Source organism: Passer domesticus, chromosome 8 (genome assembly GCF_036417665.1).
Source record: "Passer domesticus isolate bPasDom1 chromosome 8, bPasDom1.hap1, whole genome shotgun sequence".
NCBI lineage: Eukaryota > Metazoa > Chordata > Aves > Passeriformes > Passeridae > Passer > Passer domesticus.
Window position 1 is genome coordinate 42,616,803 of NC_087481.1, and position 24,505 is coordinate 42,641,307.

The 24,505-nt window shown below is 35.6% G+C and overlaps 1 protein-coding gene across 5 annotated transcripts in view; it reads right to left on the bottom strand.

Annotated features, from left to right (window-relative positions):
* Positions 1 to 24,505, bottom strand: part of PLCE1 (phospholipase C epsilon 1) — a 138,655-nt gene that overhangs the window by 91,541 nt on the left and 22,609 nt on the right. For 4 of the 5 annotated variants that reach the window (XM_064430854.1, XM_064430853.1, XM_064430852.1 and 1 more), the window contains exon 2: positions 22,855 to 24,448. In XM_064430854.1, the coding sequence (XP_064286924.1) occupies positions 22,855 to 24,108 (1,254 nt within the window). In that variant the 5' untranslated portion in view covers positions 24,109 to 24,448. Of the gene's footprint in view, positions 1 to 22,854; positions 24,449 to 24,505 lie in introns of those variants that run through there. The other variant, XM_064430856.1, reaches the window with a different exon arrangement.

Here is a 24,505-nt window from a genome sequence, read left to right on the forward strand (position 1 = left end):
TTCAAGAGAGTCACAGAGGAACACAAAGTGGATGAAGGAGAATTTTTGCTAGTTGCAGGAACTGAAATAAGCAGCTTTACAAATCCTTTTTTTTTTTGATAATTAAAGATATATGATGGAGCCAACACAAAAGTACTGCAGTACACAGGGTATTTTGTGGCTTTCCTCAGAAAGGGTCCTTAAAGTGGGTCACACTTCAAATAAACATGAATAATTCCATATCTGGTAACCTGGGTAACTTTATCTCAGAAGTGGGCCTTGTTCCTATTTAGTTAACCCACAAACACTGCTCTTCAGTAACTTGATCTCTGAAACAACATTGATTGAAAAAAAGATTATAGGTGAGAATAACAAATTATAGAAGGGAGGAAAAAAAAGAAGTATGTGATAAAAGTAATGATGACAATGGTAAAAGTAGGAAAACCACTGACAAGCAGGAGTTTTGAAGAACCACTGAGTAGCAGAAAGTGTGACGTAAATTTGAGAGTTGCATATTTGTTGAATTCTTTTAAAATAACATGACACACCACTTACTGTCTTTAAGATACCTTTCTTTGCAGTTATGGAAACACACAGAAAAAAAACTCTTAAAAGATATGCTACAGTGGCATGCTAGGATACTGGGAAAGTAAAAAGCATGCATAACATCCAACTATTAGTAAAACAGGATAGCTTCATTCAGTATTCTCTTACAATAATCAACAGACGGCAACAAGTACATAAAAAAGGCACACAGCAGAAAGCATTATGTTCAAAGAAAACAGATATCACGAGTTCTGAAAAAAACAACTATAACAAATGCTTTAATATTATTGTATTTATCAGGACTATTAATTTAAAATATAGCATCATCTAGGCAAGTAATGCAAAACCAGCAGGAAGTAGCTTAAGTCTATACAAAAAATTTTATAAAACTTCTTAACACCTTGTCATTAAACAATCCAATTAGAACCATTTTAAGTATTTAGGCTCTGACATTACAATACAATGTTCTCACTCTTCCAAAACTGAAGCAAGAACAATTTCACATACATGCTTTTGTTGAATAAGACTTCCTAGAATTCATACAATAAACTTTTCTACAGAATCTTTCCTTTCTCTAAAAATAATGAAATATCATACAATAACTACATGTGAAGGACTTTTCTTTAGGAAAAATAATTTGTTTAACTCTAATAACTGATCCTCTGGTATCACCTTGATATTTTAACACATGCTTTTGTATCCAAACTCCACAATACCAATTTGTGGTTTATTTTCTCAAGTGCTGGAAGTTGGAAAAAATATTTTAGTGGTATATTCAGGGAAAATGTACTTTTGATTTACAAGGCATGATGACTTTAGGATCTTCTAAAATTTGGTTCATTGTTCCCATACAGATTTGTGTCTAGAAGAACTGGAACTCCCAAGCATGAAAAGAACAGGGTAAACACCTGCTCCATATATACCAATTCCATTATATCTTTTGGCAGAGATGGATCAATTACTTTTGAGCAAAAGGGCAACAGTAAAACAACACTGGAAGGAGAGTCCATATGGGTAATGAGTGAGAGGAATGTCTCTTCTTTCCTATGTTATGCTCAATAATGAGTGTGTTTCTACACAGAATGACAACATAGGAGGTACACACTCAGCCTTCTGCTTTCTTGCTCATGATTAACTCTTGTTGAAATGCATCTGTCAAAATTTAGAGTCTTTCATAGAGATATATAACATAAATATTTTAAGAAACCCCTCCTACAGAAAACATGTTGGATAGACTTCTAACCATGCTGAGGTTTGCAACACAGATTAGCTCCTCAAAGCAATAGCCTACCATTATTATACACGTTTTAAAACTAGAAGTCACAAAACCCAGCTATTGTCCTGTAGCAGGCCTGCCAAATGTTATACTGGACACAGAAAGAAATGTCAACAGATGTTCTACCTGCTAATATTTTAAATAATGGACATCTCAGATAGCAATCCTGTTCCTTCACTTCAACAAAACCACTTTCTGCATAACAGGTGTCCCTACTTTTACTGGGAGATTATCAATGAAAAGATGCTCATCTTTACTATATTCATTCCAGTTTCAGTGTCAGCTTCTACTTCCACTGTAAAGTAGGGAAACAATTATTGTTCTGAATTTAAAAAACTTAATATAATGAATGAATATCATAAAGTTCAGACAAATTGTTGTAACTGTTTTTCTTAATTACAAGGACATTTATTCCAAGATAAACCTGAAGTTTGCTGGAAGGCACCTATGGGCATTTAGTTCATAATGTATTGACATTTTCAAGTACATGGACATTTTAAAGGAGACATTAATGATTTCTTAGCAAAATGGTTTTGAAAGAAGCTAACAAAAAAAAAAGTTTATAAATATGCAATGGATTTAGTGAAGCAGCTCTAGAATTTGTAGCTTTACCTATATATAGTGTGTGCTGCTAATGTTCACAGTCTTCTATAGCTACTACTCCACAAATGCTGCAGAAATATTCTTTGAGAATTTAGAACAAATCGCCTGAACAAAAGATGCAATTTGAACTGAAAATTCCTAACTCCTGCTGTCCATAATAAAATCTTCATTCTAAGTTCCTATGACCACATAATTATCCAGTGTGAACCCTGATACCATCTAGCACAGAAACTGCTTTCTTCTTGTAAGCTTCTTTAATGTGCAGCATGATCCACTATGCAAAGAAATACTTCAAGACAGCCAATCCGTTCTTGGCAGTCCCAACAAAATAACAATCTAACAGATTTATTCAAATACAATTTAAGTGCACTTCTGGCAGATAAACAATGAAATTCTCTCCTTCTTTTGGGGACTTAGGGTTTGTGTAGAAAAACACAACGCTCTCTAAATTCCATGTATAGTCTGGTAACATTCTCCATCAGTTGAATTTAAGATCATCATGTCCCTATGGTCTGGAACACATTATTTTCTACACAAGTCGGCTTGTCAATCTAACTAAACTGACAGCACTCTGAAGCGTGTCCCTGCACATACATACACCCACACACACAAAAAAAAAAATAGGAACACAGAGGAGGCAGCTGACAAGTCTCCATCAGTGAAGTCATCAGTTCTGAGCTGTCTCTAAGCTCTCATCAGGAACTCCAGTATCACATGAAGGACATGAGGTAAAGTATTGCCATGACTAACACAGTCAGGATCAGGCACTGGTAAAACATCCTTGCTCTCTTCATCATAGCACAGGGTCAGCAAGAAAACCAAATGCTTTTCCTGTCAAATACACTTTTAATGTATTTTTCAGTCTCATAATATATGGACCTAACAGCATTTACAAGAGGTTCTATTCATCTGTGGAATCTAACAGATGAACAACACTGTTCCCTCCAACCCACATCAACAGCTTTTTGGGGGTTTGTTGTTCTGTCAGTCCAAGGTAGAAAAGCAATGTTGTCTCAACAATGTCAAGCAATTTCATGTAAACAAACCACTACAAATGTCTGAGGGATGAGAGTTAGAGCTTATTGTGCCAGCACAAGTCATAAATGGTGTGATATGTTTTCAGAGAAGGTGACGTTGTCCCCAGGTGGGATTTTCTTGACAAAAAGGTGAAGGTATTGTATTACTCAGCTTTGTTTTCCTTCCAAAGAGAACAACCAATCACTACAGAAGACTGACTATATGGCCTCTTAATTAAGAGCAGTCAATTCTAATATAGCTTTAATTTCACAGCGACCTTCTTCAACATTTGGAGCAGAAACTTTGTGCTACGGAACAGAGGCAAACTCCGTATTTCCTACAAATCTTTAAATCCATAACTCATTAGCTTTCTGCTTCTCTGTCTGAATGGAACTGGAGAGAATGAATATCTGCAAGGAATTGTACTACAGTATACACCCTGGGAAAGAAAAAAAAAAAAAAAAGAAGACAAGAGCTAACATATTCCCTTTGGTCTGCTTGCCAGGTCTGTCCAAAGCTGAAAACCCCAGATGCAGAATTCTGGTGTTACAAGCTCTCCCACATACTTTTCATGAATTTGTCTGTGTAGGTTTGTCCCAAAGGGCTTTAATTTTTCGAACATTTTGAAACCTGTGTCCATACCAAGACATGCATTTGCAATACATTAAACACCCCTGAGAAAGTGTGAGCTGCATTTTCAGCTCCAGTAAATTATGCTTTTCATCACAAATATTCTATATTATTTGATCCAAACCATCCCTGGAAAGCTTGTCCTCGGTGAAAGGAGAAAAAACATTCCTATGAAAAATTATTTCCTCCTAGAACATACATGGGAACTCTCCAGCACACAAAATTACAGTAAAGAAGGATGAAAGGCAAGAATGCAGGAGATCATTCTAGCAGAATTAAAAAAAAAAAAAACCTGAAGCCTAACTTGCACTTTTTATACCTGCCAAAGACAAGCTGGAAAATCTGCATTGTCCATCATGAAAGACCTTAACATTTTCTTTCCTGTATAATTCCTAATTTCTGAAGTTTAAAAAGTTTTACAAGTACTGGGTGGGTAAAAATTTTCACTCACTTTCCAAAACACCCAGGAGGAAAACAAACTATACCCCAAAATCAGTACACAAGACTGCTATAGATTTACAAATATAGAACCCATTGAGAAAATGAGTATGTAAATAACATTTTCAAAGTGAAAACAGAGAAAGAATCAGAAGGAAAACCTGTAACGTTTAACTTCAGTGTCTTGCTCTTTGCTGAACAACTCTCCCTCAACTGCCACGAATACAAGAAGGCTGAACAAAACTTTTTCTCCTGCTTGGGCTTTCCAAGGGATTCCACACCTCTTTCAATCAGCTGGGTGAAGATAAACTGGTGCATGAATCACTCTTAGACTGAATCAGTCACTCTTTTGTGCACGAACTCTGGTTTTTCAGAAGAGATATATGTGACAGCCCTGTTACCTTAATTACAGGTAAAACTAAGAGTTAACACTGCCAAAACTTTATACACACTATACTAGCAGGAAACCTTTATTCCCTCTTTTCTTCGGAATGCTTGTAAGGCATATAAAAGAAATTATACTGACCACTTTCTTTAGGTGGGGTCTGAGAACAAATGTAATACAAAAAAATTACAAAAGTGATCTGAATTATTTTCTAAAATAGTGTCTATAAAACCCAGATGTTCATAAGTTTCTGGCACTGTATTCTTTTTGTATCTTATATTTGTATTTGTAATTTGAAGATTTTAATTCTAAAGTTTTATGAAAAAGTTGCCCAGAATAACTGTCTACTGAACAGATATAGATATTAACTAATAACAGAAATTTCTTTCATGCAACATTTTTAATCTATCCAGGAGTACTCTCCGAAAGTGCATGTAAGGAATCAGTGTCAAAGTCATAGTATTCTTAAGTATAAATAATAACTTTCTATTAGTCTAATTTGTATTCTTATGAGCTAAATATTTTTTAGAAAGCTGTTATTATTTTTGAACTTCAAAACTGGAGCCATTTAGATCATTTTTTTGGCTGGATCAGAAAATACAGCTACACTCTGTGTTTAATAATTAAGATTTTCATCTGATTCCACCTACTGGTAGGAAAATCGTTTTCTACAGCCTTGATAATGGTATAAACAAGAAAAAAAACTTTGCCCACAATGTTATTCAGGTAATAGAGAGTAAAATGGACAATTGTTTTTTTAAACAAGGAATCTAAATTTAAATTATCTTAGTAAAGAGTTGAAGGAGTGACATTCCATTTTTTTAAAATTCACAGGCTGTACTGAGGCTTGACTAACTTTAAAGCCTAAACAAATAGCACTGAAGACTGAAAAAAATAATTTAAAATTGTTATTTTATACAATCTATTTTATTTAGTGTTTGTACTGTTCTTTACATGACAAAAACATTTTGTTTCATCATTTTGCCAAGAGCAATATTTTACTAGACACAGATTTTTAAATGTTTTTAAATACATATATGAACACAAAGGACATTTTAATTAACAACACAAAGCAGACAGAATACATCTTTTATATGAAGATAATTTGCTCAAAATAAAACTTTTTTTGTTTATAGTTATATAAATATAAGTGTCATGGCATAAGACTATCCAAGAGAAAATATCATCTCTGTTCAAGCCATATAAGCAGAAAAAGCCAGGAAGGCTGGCTACATGATGGGCAAATTCACCTCAGGAAAAGATTCTTTTGTCTGGTTTGTAGAAAAAAATTCAGCAAAACACTAAAACCAGACCTTAACCATTTTCTGAGGATTCCCAAGCTGGTAGAGTGATGGATCTCAGAAAACTAAGGTTTGATATGTACATCATAGATATAATTGTCCCAAATAAAACATGGGACCCTGGGCAACTGACCTACGTGACATTGCAAAGCCTGTGAAAAGAACTGACCCTTCTCCTTGGTCCCACAGATGGAAGAAGACTGGCCTCTCGAACTGCACTCTTGGAAGGTGGAAGAGTGGAGGAAGGCTTCACCACAAAGGCTAAAGGAATCCTTGAATACCCTTTAAATATCATAAAAACACTCTCCCCAACAATCATTAGGAAAATATACCTATACATGTGCCCTTTTTTTAATGACCTCTTTTTGGGCTGCTCCTTTGGCTGACCATCATTCAACCAGGATGGGAAGGATGTTTTTGGTTTTTTCTTAATATGATAGATGTATTCAGAATTTCAGGGGGAAAACAGCAGCATGTGGAAAATGCTTACAAGTTTATGGGAAAGGATCTTTTCAACGCAACTTTTGACACCAGTGTTTGTTGAACCTTTTGAAGTGCTGTGGCCTTTCTGAGGGTAAATAATCATACAAAACATTTTAGACACAGTAAGACTCATAGCACAAACCAGAGAATTTACTCCCAACATAGCATACATATGTTTCTGCAAGAGTGCAGATCATGTGAAGTATGAGCCTGTCAACATTTAGCAGTGTTCTACTGAATGTGTTTCCTGACCAGCGGAACAGTTAAAAGGTGGGTAAGACTGTAAAATGCTCTTTCTTCACTAAATATTCAACACAAAAAAGTGACAAAGCAGCTTAGTTCAGAAAGAAGCCCACAGTGCAAATAACATTTCAACTCTAATTTTTGCAAATAAGCTGAACACTTGTTCTACTGTATTTTTAAACATTATTTATCTTTGAATGTTGAGAAATAATTCAGTTACAAGAAGAATAAAAACCCCATGAAGTTTGGAGTCACATACCGGAAGTCTGTTGAGTCTACTCTAAGCACGTTTACTGTCAAGAAGAATCTTTTAAAATCTTTCTAAAGTAGTCAGTTACTTCCAGTAATAAAACACACCATGCTTCCATGTGCAATTAAATCTCCCTCTTGTGCACCATGACTGAACTAATAAACCTCCAGACACCTGAGCTAGTGTGAATTAGGGAAATCAGCAGCATGTGGAAGCAATAGCATTACTTGTTTTTTCCATTGTATTGTATTTCAGCTCTTTCCTTGCCTTTTCATTAGCTAGTGGAACAATGACATAACATGGTGATGACAATTCCATTTCACACATGCATTGATTACAATGTATTTGAATACTCTGTTCCTTTTCAGACTATAAGCACAACCTTGCTTTTATTAATCAAATCTGTAGTAAATCACAGTATGAAAGAATTATGAAATACTTCCATTTTTTTCTAATATGCTAAAAGTAAGTTTTGAAAAAGTTAATTTTAGATATTTTTAATTGCAGATATTTGGTCAGTCTGAAGAAAAAATAAGGGAGCTGTTCCAGTAGATAAGAGGATGTTAGATTTCTTCATGTCCATAAAAGAACAAAGAATAAAATCTGTTCATCAACATAACAGAAATTCTCTGTCAACAGACATCAACTGCTCCACTTGTTATCCCATCCTATGTCTATTCCATAAACCATCCTGAGATGTGTATCATGAAGTCATGCCGCCATGTAGCATTGTGTGCAAACAGAAATATTTAATAGTGGCCATGCTCCTTACTGTATCTGCCTAATCTAGGCTTTTTAAATAGCCAAGTCACCTCTGCATTCACACCAACTAGCAATCCAACATTTTTAGAAGCACGGCTTTCTGCAGAAAATAGTATTTAATGAAACTGTGCTCCAAATGGGTGGAAAAATGGAATTCTGACCTGCAGGCAAAGGCACCTGAACGCTGCTGTAGGACATGGGCATACAGGCTCAGAAAGGCTGCCCCAGCCTCACCTGCTGTGTCAGTGCAGACACAGAGCAAGAGCCAACCTGTCTGCAAAGATCATGGCAAATACCTCATCATCTGCAACAAGCCAGAGCCTGGAGAAAGGTCTATCAGGCATGATCTTTGACTAGTTGGTATGCAATTTTAAACATTTAGAATTAATATTTGAAGTGAGGGGAAATGGTTTCAATACCATTTGGGCTTTGGAGTTTCTCTTTCAAGTTGTCTAATCAAACACCAGCACCAAGTTTGGAATTCCATTTTGCCTCAAATTCAGTTTTCATATTTTTTCCCCTTTACTTCCGACTGAAGAAATACCCACCTATACCAATTAACAGTGATAATGCAGCAGAGAAAATATATCAAGATTTGCAGTAAAACTGTATGAATTATTCTATCCACCAGATGGCATATACTTCACATTTTACGTCAAATATAGTACAATTTCAATGACAGGTGCAAAGATCAGACTTTTCCTATTTCTTTTTCTCCTAATGTACAAATTTTAATTATATTTTGGTATTCATACAGTTTCAACAAATGAAAATACATGGTCTGTAACCATGGTATGGAAAAATGAGATAATTTCCATACTTAAAATACACCCCCAGTCCATCTATGAGCTTCTTTTGAAACCTTAGCCATTGCTCTTCTAGCAAGGAGATGCTAACACAGTTCTGTTAGGAAAGTTACACCTGTAAAACTAACCTTGCAGAGATCTGGGTCAGCATAAATATAGTATAAGGATTCTTATCTAATGAAGCCTTATTGTCAAAAGGACTGCAGAAAGACAAATATTTTATCATCATGGGTATCATACCACATACTCACAATTATTCCTGATTATATATGTATGTGCATGTATATATACACCCAAAGCAGGTCTAAGTGGAAATCAGTCATGACAATGATGCAGCAGCCCTGTCAACACTTTGAAAGAGTGTTTCAGTGGAACTTAAGCCCAAAATTTCAAACTGGACTGCTAAAAACCAAACCTGTAAATCCCCAAGATTTCTAACTATTGCTGGTTTGATTATGAGGAACACGGGGCATCCAGCATCTTGAAAATCATGGTAGTTTTATCCAGTAGACTAATTAGGAAGTTTGAATGTCTAATTTGAACACACTATTTTGGCTACAGTTTTTCTGAATAGCACCAAAGTCTGAATTCTAACTTCAGAAAAGTATAATGAGAATTACTGTATAAACAAAGCTTTCTCAGACCATCTTCCTATTGTTTTTGGGACTCAACTCTGACAAATAGTTCAAACTTTCATGCTTTCATTGGCTGATGTCAGTCAGACCAATTGCATCTGTCCATGGTATTAGGCAAAGTTAAAAGCACTATGTTGGACAACATGACAACAGCTGTCTGGAGAGGAGCAACTTGCAACAATTAGCAAAGTGCAAATAGTCTTTGAACCCGGATGTGCAAAATCTAATCGTCCTAGAGCGATTTGATCCAAGCAAATCCTATGACCAAACTTGATTCAGGCAGGACACACAAAATTTCTTATATGCCCTTCATTTTTACCTAAGTTGTATGTCAATAAATACAGAGGATCAACTGCTGGACCACATGTTAAGGGACACAGTAATAAGGAGATCCTCTAACTACCGATCATATAGAAGAGAAAATTGCGTAAAGTATGGTAACAAGTACTTCTCTCCTGTGCTAGAGAAAAAAACTGGTACCAGTGACTTGCCTATAGTGCTTGCTAGTATAAAGAAGTTAAAAATTAGAAAAGTACAAAAATTAAAACTGTAGAATGCTCAGTGGCAGCACTGCTGTCTTTCAAAAACAGTGCAGTTTCAAATTTCCAGTTAACATTTTGTCAATCCTTAATCAATTTTATGAATGTTTCTTAATGAAAAAAAAAAAAAACCACAATGAGGCAAATATCTAGAAGAAAATACAGTATGGTTTTCCACACTATATATAAAATAATAAATAATCTATTCTTGAAAAACATGTCCCAAACGCTTTGTTATCCTACAATGGTAATCTTGACTAGTCATTAAGAAGTTTTTTCCCCAGTCTTAATGGGTATTCAAGACTTCAGTATCTTAACATCTTGGCCTAACAACATGGCAAGGTTTTTATAAAAAATATCTGTAAACCATGAAACTTGTTTTACAGTCCTGCAGACATGCTATGCTATCGAGCCCCTGCTCACCAGCAGCTGCTCCAGGTCCCTGGTACAGCTGTGGAACTCCCTCCCAAGCAGCTAGAACTGATGCAGGCACAAAGAGAAGCTCTAAGATGTGATTCAGGACAAGCCTAAGAGATAAGGGATGCTAACAGGCTGTTCTCCAAACATAAAAACAACTTATGGTCTAGACTGTCTTTATGGGGCCTGACGTAGTAATTATCAACAGAACATAAAGCAAATAATGTCATCTCAGTCAAAAACTTCAAAATTTGATCCAACAAAGTCATGGACTCAGTCATGGGTTTCCAAGCTGTGGTGCACATACTATTAATGACACACAAATGCCAGCTAAGCAACCAAAAACAACTTCTTGTATGTGCACAAGTACTGCTGGTACTGTAGCAATGGTAATATATGAGCAAGGAAAGTTGGGAGCTCTGCTCCTTGTCTCTGGGAGAAAGGTGGAAGTCTGCAAGTCTCTGGAAAGCAGAGACTCAAACTAGCAGCAGCAGTGTTAAATATTTTGATATGCCTCATCTTAGTCTTCTAAGAAACTTGTTATTCTAAGCTTTCTAAAATTACATGTCTTTCTATTCCATTATTTAATTTCATTTGCTGAGCAGGTAAGAACTTGAAACTAACTTTTATCAAACTTGAGACTCTAACTCTTCTTGAAAATCTGCCTTTTTTAAACTAACAACAATTTTTTAAAAAGCAGGTCAGTTTATCAAATATTTTCCATAGCAGAAATGTTGTTGAGAAAAAACCCCTATAAAATATCATCTAATTAAAAACCCAAGAAGGTAGTAAAATTGCCCACCTACTGAGCCTCGCCATACATGCTTGGCCTTGTCACATCAAGCCTTGCCAAAGTGTCTCAATTCACAATGATTTAAAAATCAAATGATGAGTACTGATGTCTCTCCAAATTCTATTAATTTTCTTTATATTTCCAGTTGAAACTACAAACTCTGTACATAACTATCACGACAGCATTAGCACTGATTTATATAGGTCTTAGTTCCACAGAAAACCAGCAAATCTCTTAGTTCTGGTTAGGTTTTTGCTCTCTAATTCTTCAAGTCCCAAAACTGAAAGGATGCTTTGTCAACTATCTCTTTTATTTTCCTTCCAAGTTTTTCATAGAACACTGGCTCCTTTTCATTAGTTCTTTCAGTTAACTACCTTTCATATCCCATTAGCAAGTTCGCCCACTAATGTTAAATCAATTTCCATGTCTTTTACTTAATGAAAAAAGGGGTTTTTAAGTTTTTGTTCTCAGACCCACTGAGTCACAACCACATGGGTATGTCCTGTGAATCTGCTTTCATCTTGGCTGTTGTTTTCCTTGTGGTTTTTTGCAGACCGGTGGAATTTAAATTCAGCAAGGATTAGAGGAATCTGGTCATCAATGCCTAATATAAATATTCATTAGCAAATACTTATTATTTCCTGATGAGTACAGTAGAAAAAAACCCCTTACAAACATACTATGCTCTATCATAGTTTGTTTTAACTTTGGCCAAAAATACCAGCTCTTTAGGAAAGGAAATTGCAGTCTTAAAGTGTAATAGTACAACCACTTGCATATCAATCACCCAATGTAAAGTTTGAATGCTGTTTACTAACCTTCACATTTTAAAAAAAATCTCTTAAAAAGAATACAGAAAAAAGAGGACAAAATAAAATTTTGAACAGAAATATAATAGCTAAAATTGGGAGAGATGCCACAGGAATCTGAGCTCCACAAAGCTGGACTTAGATAACTAGGAATGCCCATTAAGATCCTGCAACTTCACAAAGAAGGTGTTTCAGCCTTAAGTACTAGATTTGGATGAATGTAGATTGTGAATATTTCAAAAAAGTTCTACCTAACAGAGAGATAGAGAACTAAAGAAAAATATATTGGAAAATTTTCCCTCTATAAAGAAAATGAAGAATAAGGAGACTCCATCAAGACCACCAGTGTAGGGAACAGTAAGCATGCTGAATGTAAGCTCAAGAATGGCACTAGAAGACAAGATCAGAAAACTATTTGATAGGCTTGATGTAAAAACAGCAAAGTTAGTTACGAGGAGTTATAAACAACTAGAAGTTTCAAGGGAGAGAGAAAATGCTTCCCCCTTGCTATCACTGAATTTAATGAGGATTCCCACAGAGACTTCCAAGGTCAGGAAGCCTTGAAAGAGAGAGCAGATCTTTGAGTCAGCCACCAAAAGGAATCTGCGGAGGAGAAGCCTGAAAAGGCCATAGAGAAATGAAGAGAGTGCAAACTGCAGCGGTGAAACTTTTTCAAATGGCAAAAGCTGGACTATATCCTGAGGTAAATACTGTTACGGCTGGCATGTGTAGAAGACTGCAGAGCCTTAAAATGGGAATGGAATAAGGCCTACAAATGGGTAAATAAAATAGTTGAGGTGCTCTGTCCAAGGGAGCAAATGCATGCCCTGAGGTTCTGGAGCTGGGACCTTCACTACAGACCCAACTCTTCCTCTGCTACTCACTGATAAGAAGCTCAGTGACCTAACAGTAAAGAATATTTAAAGCCCTCAATCCAGGGGACTGACCCATGGGAGAAGACATGCTACCAACTGTCTCTGTGTGCTTTTTTATCATGCCAGAGTGTGCAGACTAAATAAAATCTGACTACTCAGCTTTCTGGGGAGGACTAAAACAGCACAAGGGACAGGTGCAGCTGGATGCCACAGAACAGCCTGCTACTCTAGAACAAAAAAAACCTGGGACAACAGGTGATCCTTCCACAATCCTACACAGAGATTACTTCAAATCTGATGACAGGGAGCAATATTTTCATAATTATCTACACAAACACCTTGTGGGTTAGTAACTAAGTCATTTAAAGGTCTTGAAGAAAGAAGTCTGAAGCAAGGACAAAACACAGCTGCTCTCTATGTGGATATGAAGTCAGCTCACCATGAATAAAACAGAAACAAAGTGGACTGAACAAGCTAATTCTAATAGGCAGGTAGTATATTAACTATTCCCTGTCTTCCCTGATACACCAGCCCTGCTTTATTCTGTAAATATATATCAAAATCAGTTTTAAAATTCCAGAGTTATTTGTATGTTTACAAAAATGAACCTATTATCTATCCAAAGCAGTCCAAAACCTGGGGGGTGGCAGAACAGGACAAATATGATGTAATGGTCTGGTAATTGTGTAGATCATATACCAGATAAATCAAAATATCCTCTGCAAACACAAAAACTTGGAACTGCTTGAAAAATTCCATCATGCACACCCAAATTCCCTACACAAAGCTTCACCCTGGTGTTTCCGATGCTGGATTAATTCTTCTATATCAAGTGAGTTCCTGGTGTAGCAAAAGCCTGCAATATATGAAACACCTAAGTATAGCAAACAGTACTTAATCTCTTGAATTTCAGCATAACTTCATACTTGTAATCGTGTCCAACATATTTGTTGTACTCTTCCTTCATTTTATAAAGGTAATTTAATTCTGAAACAAACCATTGATGCATTTATCTTCTCAGCAGCTGAACCACCAGGAGGAAAAACAGGAAACAGCTGGTCAAAACCAACGTGTGATGAGAAATTTATTCAAAACTAGAAAAAATATTACTCAAAAGTGATCATCATTTACAAAGGCTGGATTTGCAGTTTTTACAGACCAATGGCAAAGAATCACTGTGCAAGCTAAATTACATATGCAATGATTCACAAATGCCCGATAAAGATATAACTTTGTTGCTCAAATGCATTCAAAACTATAATAAATGTCCATCCACAATCTGTTGGTTAAGAAAAATAAAAAAAAGAAACAAAACCCCTCAATTTCTGTACTTACAGAAAATAAAAAAAATTAATACACTGCTGTTAAATATGGTCCATGTTATAATTCATGCTTATAGATAACCTCTGCAGCCCCAACCCTTTTGAGTGACTTGGTGTGAATAGACCAAAAATTCCTATATGCTGACAGCAAATCACTACATCTCAATGAAATGGTCACATAGCAAAGGTATTGCACTCTCGTAGTTCCCGTGACTGTATTTTAAGTAAGGTAAGTTTCAAAAGGACACATAGGTAACCCAGAATACAAGTTACTTTCCTAAAAGGGAAATATTCTGAATGCTCATGAAATAACATGTTTTCCCTTGAAAATACATATATTGAAATACACAAGCCACCAGTGCAATCCCAAGATTGCAAACAACAGACAGGAAGTCCAATGTTACAGCTCCCATGACAACAGCAATGTGCTTATATAAAGTAAAAAAATCTCACATATGCAAGGGTCAGAACTATCATGGCCTCAAGCATGCTGCAGGATGCTCTAAGTCTGCAAAGTTACTCAAGATAAACTCCTAATTTAAAACAGGAGACTGAGGACAGTTTGCTCTCTGGAGCATTTTTCTTGATCCAACAGAAAATGATATCTACAAAAATTCTCCAGGCCTCAGACACATTCTTATGTTTTTGCTGAAAGACAAACCATTCAGAATTATCATTCAGACTTTTATTCAGCCTAGAAGTAGTTAATAGTTGATTGGTTATATACATTTTTATTAAAAACTTGGTTTTTTCTTTGCTCTTATGCTCTTAACACTAAAATTCCCTAATATTAATATTAATTAAGGTAGGTAAATTTGAAGGTGGGTTTCCATCCCTTCCCCTTCACTGGAAACTTAGAGGATATGACTCTTCTGCAGACTACAGTACAGCACACAGCTACTGATTCTGCTGAGGATAAAAGGAAATCTAGCCACAGCATATGGAGAGTGTTTGGGAGAAGTTTATCTTCAAACTCGGAGTGAGCTCACTACCAACTGACTGCCTCTAAGTCTAGAGAACAGATGAGATCATCACTTGTTTGTAAAGCAGCTAGGACACAGATTCGAGTCCAGAAGCAGGGCTTCCAAGCACTGTGATAACATGAACAGTAAAAAACAGCATAAGCAACTGATGAGGACTGAGGGAACTTTTATTTATTAAGTTAATGATCCCACCTGAGTTATATTACAATGCATTACACATATTTATATAAGGAATATTTTTAGTATAGAACTGTATTTTTTAAAGTGTTTAATCTAAGCTTGTCCGTCATCTTGGCACACGTCTGTCTCTTAAAACATTTGACATAAAACTATGGTTCACATGAACCCAATAGCTTCATTCTGCCCATGCTTCTTTTTCTCTCTCCACGTAACATTATCCCAATAGGAGATTTTAAACAGATTACAGTATGACCAGGATTTCACCCGTTCTCTAATACTTGAAGGGAATTCCTAAACACTCTAAGAACTATGGCTGCTGCAACATGAAACTAGAGCAGCTAATAATACATCCTTTGTTTTGCCCACTATTTACTAATGAAGGTCTGTATCCATTCTGATTGCTCGAAAACAATATTTACAGTGTTGAGAGACTAGCATGAAAATAACCAGTACATAACAATCACTTTTAATCACCTTAAAAGAAGATTACATTATTTTACTGTGGATTTAAAGTCCAAATGGTAGCAACATTCAACAGGCATTACAGTTACGGGAAAAGCTAAGAGGAAAAAAAACCCTACCTTCATGAGAGTTCATTAGAATATTCAGAGTCCTGTATCAAATGCAGGTGCTGATTTCAAGACAAAAATAAACCTCTTCATTGCTTTTTCATACTTCTGTGCTACCACAGCAACCTTCTCTGTCAGTCTCCATCTTTCAGTATTTTCTATACTAAAAGCATGTCTTCAATCTCAGTTCAAAAATTAATGTATCTGTTTTCAGTTGAAAATATTGAACAAATTTTTACTTTCACATGATTTGCAGGACAATAGGAGCACTGTCTGATATGCGTGTTTACAGGGAAATGATAGTGCCTAACTGCATCATTGTCTAGTGAAATTATCAGGACAACAAAAATTTAAAAAAAAAAAAAAAAAAAAAAAAAAAAAAAAAAAAAAAAGAAAATGTGGCCACAAAATGCCCGGGCTAAATGTTTGTTTCCAGCACTGCCCTACTTGTGGCATTCCTGGTGAAAGCCGCGTGCTGTCACACTACCCTGAGCCACCCTGGTTCCAGTGCTGCCCTGGTGTCATCAGCTGTGCCTGCTGTGGGAGCACCCTCGAGGCCCCTGTCACTCCACAGTCCAGCCAAGTGGACACACTTGGACAGTGCTTAATGGCTGTGTTATGTTCAATTGTTATTTTGACTTTTAGGTTGCCACTAGTCCATATTTCCAAGAAAATTTCGTGACCAGAGGGCTCATAACTGTACTCACTTTTCACACACAGAAGAACCAAATAGCCTCATATCTCATGGAGGATGTCTTAGATACTATGTCAAGTAAAATTTTCCAGTAGACATTTTTCTTCTAAGTTGTTCTTGAAATATCATACTGGTAAGGTATATGCCTACCAATTACTGTCAAGCCAAGCTTATTTCATTTTAGGAAAAAAAAAAAAAAACTTAAAGATTCTGAAAGACTGTGGAAAAGCAAGATAAATTAAAATGTATATGAAATCTCATAAATTCAGATTTTAGTTATTCACTCACCAACAGAGTCGTGTTTATATGGCACAGTTTTTATTAACTTACACCAGAGTAAACAACCCAGCTTTTCAACAGTTCATACAGGTAATGGAGATAACTTCGTTTCAACTGTGAAAGAATTTAGAAAAGTGTCCAACTCTAACACTCTAAAATGAACCCTTTAATGTGCTGCAGGGAGATTTTCTAAACCAGACCTTCATGCTTCTTTACAGTTAATGAACAGTCACTAGAAGGAAAGTCAGAAAATGTGGAAAAACTGAAAGCATAATATAATGCTCTTGCCAAGACTCCCACACTATTGGCTCTAAATACCTAAGTGTGGTCACAGCTAAAACTTATTGTTCATAATTTGGCCCAATGCTGTTAAAGGTATAAGGCAACTGTAAAATAATACAAAATATTAAGCAATTTAGCTCAAACCCTATCACATTATGGTAGTAAAATGACTTCTACAGACAGACGGTAAATTTTCTGGTTTTAAATCTAGCCTTTAAAGCTGGAGTAACTCAACCCAAAGCAAATACAAGTATAGAGCTTCATTTTAAAAAGTTCAATTTATTTTTACAGTACTTACTGAAGGGAAAACATAATTTCATGCCTATTTGGCTCTTCTCCTGCTTCCCCGATTTTTTTCCAAATAGTCAATTCTGCTCATTAACTTTTTTCTTCAAACAAAGAAACAAGAAATACTGGGTCCAGGTAGAATAAAAACCTGCTTGTCCTTACCTACCAACTTACTTTACCATAAGTAAATAAACCTTTATGTCCAAAAAGCACAATGGCATTTTAACAGGCAAAATACTTATGCACAGTCAGATAAAAAAATTATTGTTAGAGTGGAGAAATACTCCAACCACTTGCAGATTGTTTGCTTTATGTCATTATTTCCTGTAAATTCCTTTCAGCATGCTAGACTAGAAATTTTAATTCAAAATGGAAAGCCGAAAAATCTCAAATCCGCCTGTAGTCCACACCACAGAATCACAAAGTAGCCTTTTTTTATTAAATACAAGTACAAGTACAGCATAAATGTTAGCCTGAAGAGCAATGTTACATTTCAGGTATGCAGGGAAAAGTGAGGGAAGAGAGTAGAAGTCTGTTTAAAGAATCCCATTTTTTAAAATATGCAGCAAAAAGTAAAAAAAACCTGTGGGCAAAGCCCATAATTCTGACAGAAAGATGGTATGACAGCAAACCCAGACCTGAAATTCTTACAGAAATAATTAAAAACAACCCAGAAGTGAAAGTCAGTAATAATATAAATTTTTTAGGCTATCTTGCGAGTTGTGAATCTCACAAAGTTTAGCAGAATAACTTTACTAGTAAGACTTGTGTCCAGGTGATTTGATGTGGACACTCCACAAATTTTCTGTCTAATAAATCACATCAGTCATGTGACTGAAACACAGCACATAAAAAGGGACTCTCATGCTGCTTATTCATACACAGAGGGTAATCAGATGCATTCAACTTTTTCTTTCACTTCTTAAGAATCAACATGGGCCTCTTCCTTATATAAATTACGTTTTGAATACATTGGAAAAGTGTATCTTCCAAGATACTACTAGATATAAAAAAGGGTTACACTCTTTATTCTGACAAAATATTTACAATTAAAGGTTACAATCAACTCAACACCTGAGAAAAACAACCAAAAAATGTTCTTACACACACACACACAGCATTACTAACCCTTCCTTTGTCCATGTCTTAGCATTTGAAGTAATGAGCTCCTGCATTTGGTTAAGGCAACTGTTGTTGAAATAGCCTAAGCAGACATTACTTCCATGACTGATAGTGAAATACTCAATCTATCTGTATTTTCAGAAATGCCACAAAAGCATGCACTAACTAGAATTGCTGATATAGCTCTGCAAGGGAGGAGGACAGCAGAGGGAGGGAACTGAGATCTCTGCACAGGTTCAAAATTAAAATCAATATTTATATTAATTACAAAATGTTTACTGTAGTTAAGAATCTATTAAGAGTTAAAAATCAATTATAAACAACAAAACAATTAAAATACTGTCTCTTAAACAGAAAACAACTTGTGCCTAGCTCTATTTTTTAAAAAATATTATCCAAGATGAATATTTCAGATTCTACATGAATAAAAATTTTAAAATATAAATTTTAATAAAATTTCCACAAAAAATTAAAATTTTTTACCTCCAAATCTGTTGTCTCTCCTTAACTTTTTGTTAACAGACATCACCACCTGTTTATAGTCAACTTTATGGAAATAAAGAAATCTTAACACACAACTTCTTACATTAGCCATGCATATCACAAATACTTGCATTACATTCAACACAGGAGGCATAAAAACACCATGGACACTACAGAGAAAAAACCCAAAAACCTGATGCTAACAAATGCTGAATTACTATACCAAATCATTACACGTGTTATGAAAAACTCCCACAAGATAAATCTATTATGGAATCACTGTTCTCCATGGGAACAGCTATTGAGCAATTAATATTTTCTTTAATTGCTGCCTAATTAGTATTTGGAATTTTAGTAGTGCCTTAGCAACTATGAAGAATGTCAGGTATATTAGAGTGCTAACTTCTGCCTCAGCAGAGTTGAGCAAGGCAGCAGAGTTCTTGCTCCTTAAAGCTCAAACTACTGGCACCAGGAATGTAATGACACAGCAAAGATAGTACTGACGCCTACAAAATAAGCTTAACTAAAGAATTTAGCTATTATGCACTGCAACTATGTTGTTGCAGCTGCCATCTGCAGATCTTGAGGTCACTTACATAGCTTGAGAGAATCACTCTGTGAAAGTCTAGTGAGCTGCCCAGATTTCTTATCTTGGTCAATGGTGGACAGGTTTACTTTTGTCACTTTACCACCACGGCAAAACCACCATCATGTCAGCAAGAAGCAAAGTGTATTTCAGCTCTGTGAACATTACATCTCACAGATCCCAGAAACTCTGACTCTGGGAATTAGTCAGATTGCTAACACGGTGCAGATGAGCTGAACCCAAGCCCTGGATACCTGTTCAAGCAAAGCCAACACCAGAGCCTGGACTCTCATGATCTGTTTTATGGCAAACTCTTTGCACTTGTGACTCCTTTAATATGTACTAATGTGAGGGGCTTGCACTGTTCCAACACAGACAAGCAGATGTCTCCTGAACAGATATAGCAGCCACGTTACACACACTCATCTGATAAGGGTAAATGCTGCACTGTATTTAACCACAAAAACTAAGTGAAAAATTAGAAAAAATATTCAAGATAAAGATTTTCTCTCTTCATACAACACATACATTAAATCCAGAAGAGTCTAAATCTGCATATGAAATACCTATCAACAGTAATAATATGCTACATGAAGAAAAATGTAACATCATGTATTTTCTATACAGTGCAAATCCTTAGTCGCACCTCCCTATGAAGAGGAAGAAAAAAGAAAAAAATCATTGAACAAAATGACAGTTCAGTGCCTTTCCTTCATTAGAGCTAGAATTTTTATGTAAGGGATATGCACAAATGAGACCCACATTTTCCTACTTTAAAATATAAAGGTCTCTATTGTTCCATGTTACACCAGTACTGCTATGAAAACTTAATTTCTCCAACTTTTTTTTCCTCTTGAAGAACAGAACTACTGTTCACTTAGCTGTTCCAAACAGAATGCATGCTCAAAGGGTGAGATAAGGGGAAAGAAGAACAAATTACCACATTCATTTACTACTTTTTTCCTTCTTCCTTTAATTATTAGCAAGGAAGATTCCTACAAATGCCCATCATTCATTAAATTATTTTAACCCAGTGCATATGTTCAATAGGTCCATATATTTCTCACATCCATTAAGTTAATTTCTGTTTGTGTAAGTCCATCTATAATGCTAATAATATAAGCCATAAACACATACAAATATTATTGCAGACACAGTATTTGACACTAAAATAACAAGAAAACAATGCTAAGATAATTTGATGCATGTTATACATAAAGAGATTATATACAGAGGTTGATAAGAAGAAAAACAGTTTTAGCATCCATCTGGATGAATAAAGACTTAGAAACATGTAGTTTTAAGCTTTTTCTGACCATGTCATGGTCAGAAAACTGAGGAAAACATTCTGTGCATTGTAATTCTGCAAAGTGCTTTACAGTGCCTGTTTATATCTTGCTGACTTGTAGGCAGAACATTTTCTATTAAAAAAATTATTCATTGAACAATTATTACTTTTGTTTCTGAGTTCATACATATACACTACAAAAACATCTTCAAATTAAAGCTCTCCCACCCCAAAAAATGCTGTACATTCTGTATTATACAGTGGTGGTGGGAAGCAGTTAAACAGGCAAGCATGATAAAAGCCAAGGAACTCACGTCAAATTGGAAATGCCCAGTGAAGAAATATAAACACATCCTTCAGCTATCTCAGCTACTAAACACTGTCCCATCTCTTCTCCCTAAAACTTATGATGGCACTTAAATGTACCACACATACACCATGCTAAGTAAACCCACAGAATTCTATTCCCTGCCTCCTGGGACGGTGATCACGCACTCTCCAGTGCACCTGCTGTCCCAGCAAGTCTGTACTTCCACTGACCAGTGTGGTGAATTTCACAGTAATCAACAGCACCACAAAGCTCTGCAACCTGGTAAAAAACCTGACAGACACACCTTTATAGAACTCTTCAATTAACTATTTAAATGGAAAAATACTAATTTCTAGAAGGACATGAGGATATTACAAGAGGGCACAACTGTCATGGAGTCGGAGTCCTCTCTTTCCTTGTCACTGACAACATCTCATATTTGTTTGATCAATTTTACCATAGGATTCTGTGATTTTACATTAATGTAAATGATAGATTAATCTATGTAAGTAAATTTTCCTCCATTTCAGTCCTACTGAAAGTTGTTGAAGACTGAGCAATAACTGCTAGAAATTTCTTCAAGAAGATATTTCTATTTATTCAGGACCAATTTATAAGCATAGCTTATATGACAACACACTCCTTTACCATGATTATTTTCCCCTTTCTAGAGCTTAGCCATACATTTTAACAGAGAAAAACTACAGCTCCTTTTTTTGCTAAGTTCAGTAATCAGTGGTCAAAATCTTTTATAAATTACATCAACAACTATTTAACTTCTATCAGCACAGAAAATCTTTTACTATTTAAAAGAATTAAGAATGTGCCTAAAATCTTAAAATATTAAGAATGTGCTACGTAATTTCTACAATATTTCATTATTTCATTCTAAACTCAGGTTTCTTTGTGTTACATAAGTTAAGAGAACACAAACCAGGGCAGTATCAGCACATAAATGTACATTATTCAAGTATTACTTGTTTTATTATTGTAAAATAGGTATAATAGAAATAGAAATACCTTTAACTTGGGGAAATATGCTTTCTTTTCCTGAACAACAAATTTTTCACTGTAATCTAATACTCTCATATATAATGCTATTATTATATTTACAGAACAACTATATTATTAATATATCCATCAAATATACATGCATATATGCTATATATTCAAATGTGTAGAACCATAATATATAATTATACACCTACTACATATAGAAAAATATAAATGTATATTACATACCTTTTCTGTTTAAAATAGAAATATCTATAAAAGTCATATATCTTTTTATCCTGTATATAGGTGTGTTATATTTTTATATGCAAAGAATATTTATCAAGAAATAAACTTATACATAAATCTAGATATAATTATTTGCCTATATACATTTTATACTGATTCATATGTATATACATATATACATATAAATTTTATACACATATAGATATAGACATATTTACCACATGTCTATTTTAAACCAAAAGAATTTTAGAGGATGGCAATATATTTTTCTAAAAAGCAGTGTTCAGCATAAGGTTGTTCAATGTGGGTAAATGAAATATCCCATTCAGTGTTACTAAGTATTTACTATTGAAGCCACTTTTTTAATGGAAGGGTCATCACGTTATTAAAACAAACAAGGAAACAAAAAGAAACCAAAAAAACACTATTAAATGCTTACCTCGTACCATAAAGACTTCTCAGGACAGGAATTAAATTTCCATTTTATTAGGGACTGAATTATAGTTAGCTGTTCTGTTGTAATCCTAGAAAGCTTCATGCCACTGTTGTTCCTCCTTTGCTCAACATAATTCCAAGCAACAATTCCTATATGCCCTGATGGTAAAGTCCTAAAAATTGCTCTTGTTCCAGTATAAACTGATTTTTTAACCTCTTTATCATTTTTACAAAAACGTCTTATTAATAGTGTAGAACGTTCCTTTTTGTTTCTAAAAAAATCCTCCTCCAGCTCTTCTTCACAGTTATCATTGCAGTCCTCAAAATGGCTCAGAAAGGGCTTTGAGGGCATTCTTCCAGTAAAGTTATTTCCACAGAAGTTGTGACCTGAGCACGTCACTTTAACCTTTCGTGGTGCTCTTTCCAGACACAAGTACTTATCCCTTAAAGCATCTTCATACAACTGCTGTCCATTTTTATTCTCACAATTACTTGTCAACTGCATTATGCTGCAAGTGCAGGCTGGGGAGCCAGTGGTGTTCCCATCACCATCACTCACGGGCTGCAAGCAGCCATCCAAAAGGAAGCTCTTGTGTAAACCACACAAAGCCTTTGATATATTCCTGTCACTAGCACAATGCAAGTGAAAAAAGGCCACTTTATCAGGATCACTGCTGTCATTCTTATTTACTGCTGTCTGGCTTCTTAATGAAGGTCCATTCATTTTCAACTGAATTTCAGCAAGCATGGCTCTTTCCAGCGAAACGGGAATTCCAGTTTCCAGGCACGCCTCCTCCCCTGCTAAAGGAGCACAAGACTGATACAACTGGCTGCAGGAGATCTTGCTCTTGTAGTTTTTCTGTACAATGTTACAGTTAATGTTAAGAAATTCCACTGAATCAGAGATGGAGCTGTTCCTCTCCCAGAAGTTTTCATTACTCTTGTCGTTAGCCAGCTGTTCTTTGGCCAGAGGGAATATTTTGGGCACTGAGCCCTGAAGACTTTCTTCTTCAAGTCTGTGTAAGTAAGACAGATTGTGTGTGGTTTGCCTTCCCGAACTGGCTGTATGTCTTATAACACTGGTGTCCAAAGCATTTTCAGTATTTTCATCTCCAGCTGACTGGGCAGCTATCACTTTACCCTGTACCACAGAGAGGAGAACAGACGCTGTCATCTCCTCAGAGGTCATCTTGACACAGTCTCTAGTTTCTGGATGTGTGCTGGGGATGGGGGGGGAACCTTCCCCACCAATCCTCATACCATGATTTCAGTGTAATGAAGGATTCAGTGCTAAAGAATCAGAGAACACATGGTAAAATATATATTGACTGCTTAGTCTTTTTGCACCGACGTTTACAAAAAATTAATTGTTTTTACTGTTGGGCCGCTAGGCTTTCCCAAACTTGGATTACTGGCATGAGACACTAACATTTTTAAACCAGTTCCTTATTATGATGTGGCCATTCAGCTGGACTGTCTCCACAATTAATTCTTCTGTCAATATAGCCCACACGCTGTTGCCTCAGATTGTAGATGACCAATCACATACTCCGTGTCACAGATGCATCTCCCCACAGGGCATCCACAGAGCTGTTTTTCTGTAAAGAAAAGACATATATAGATATATTGAACAGCATCCATGGCACAAAATCCAC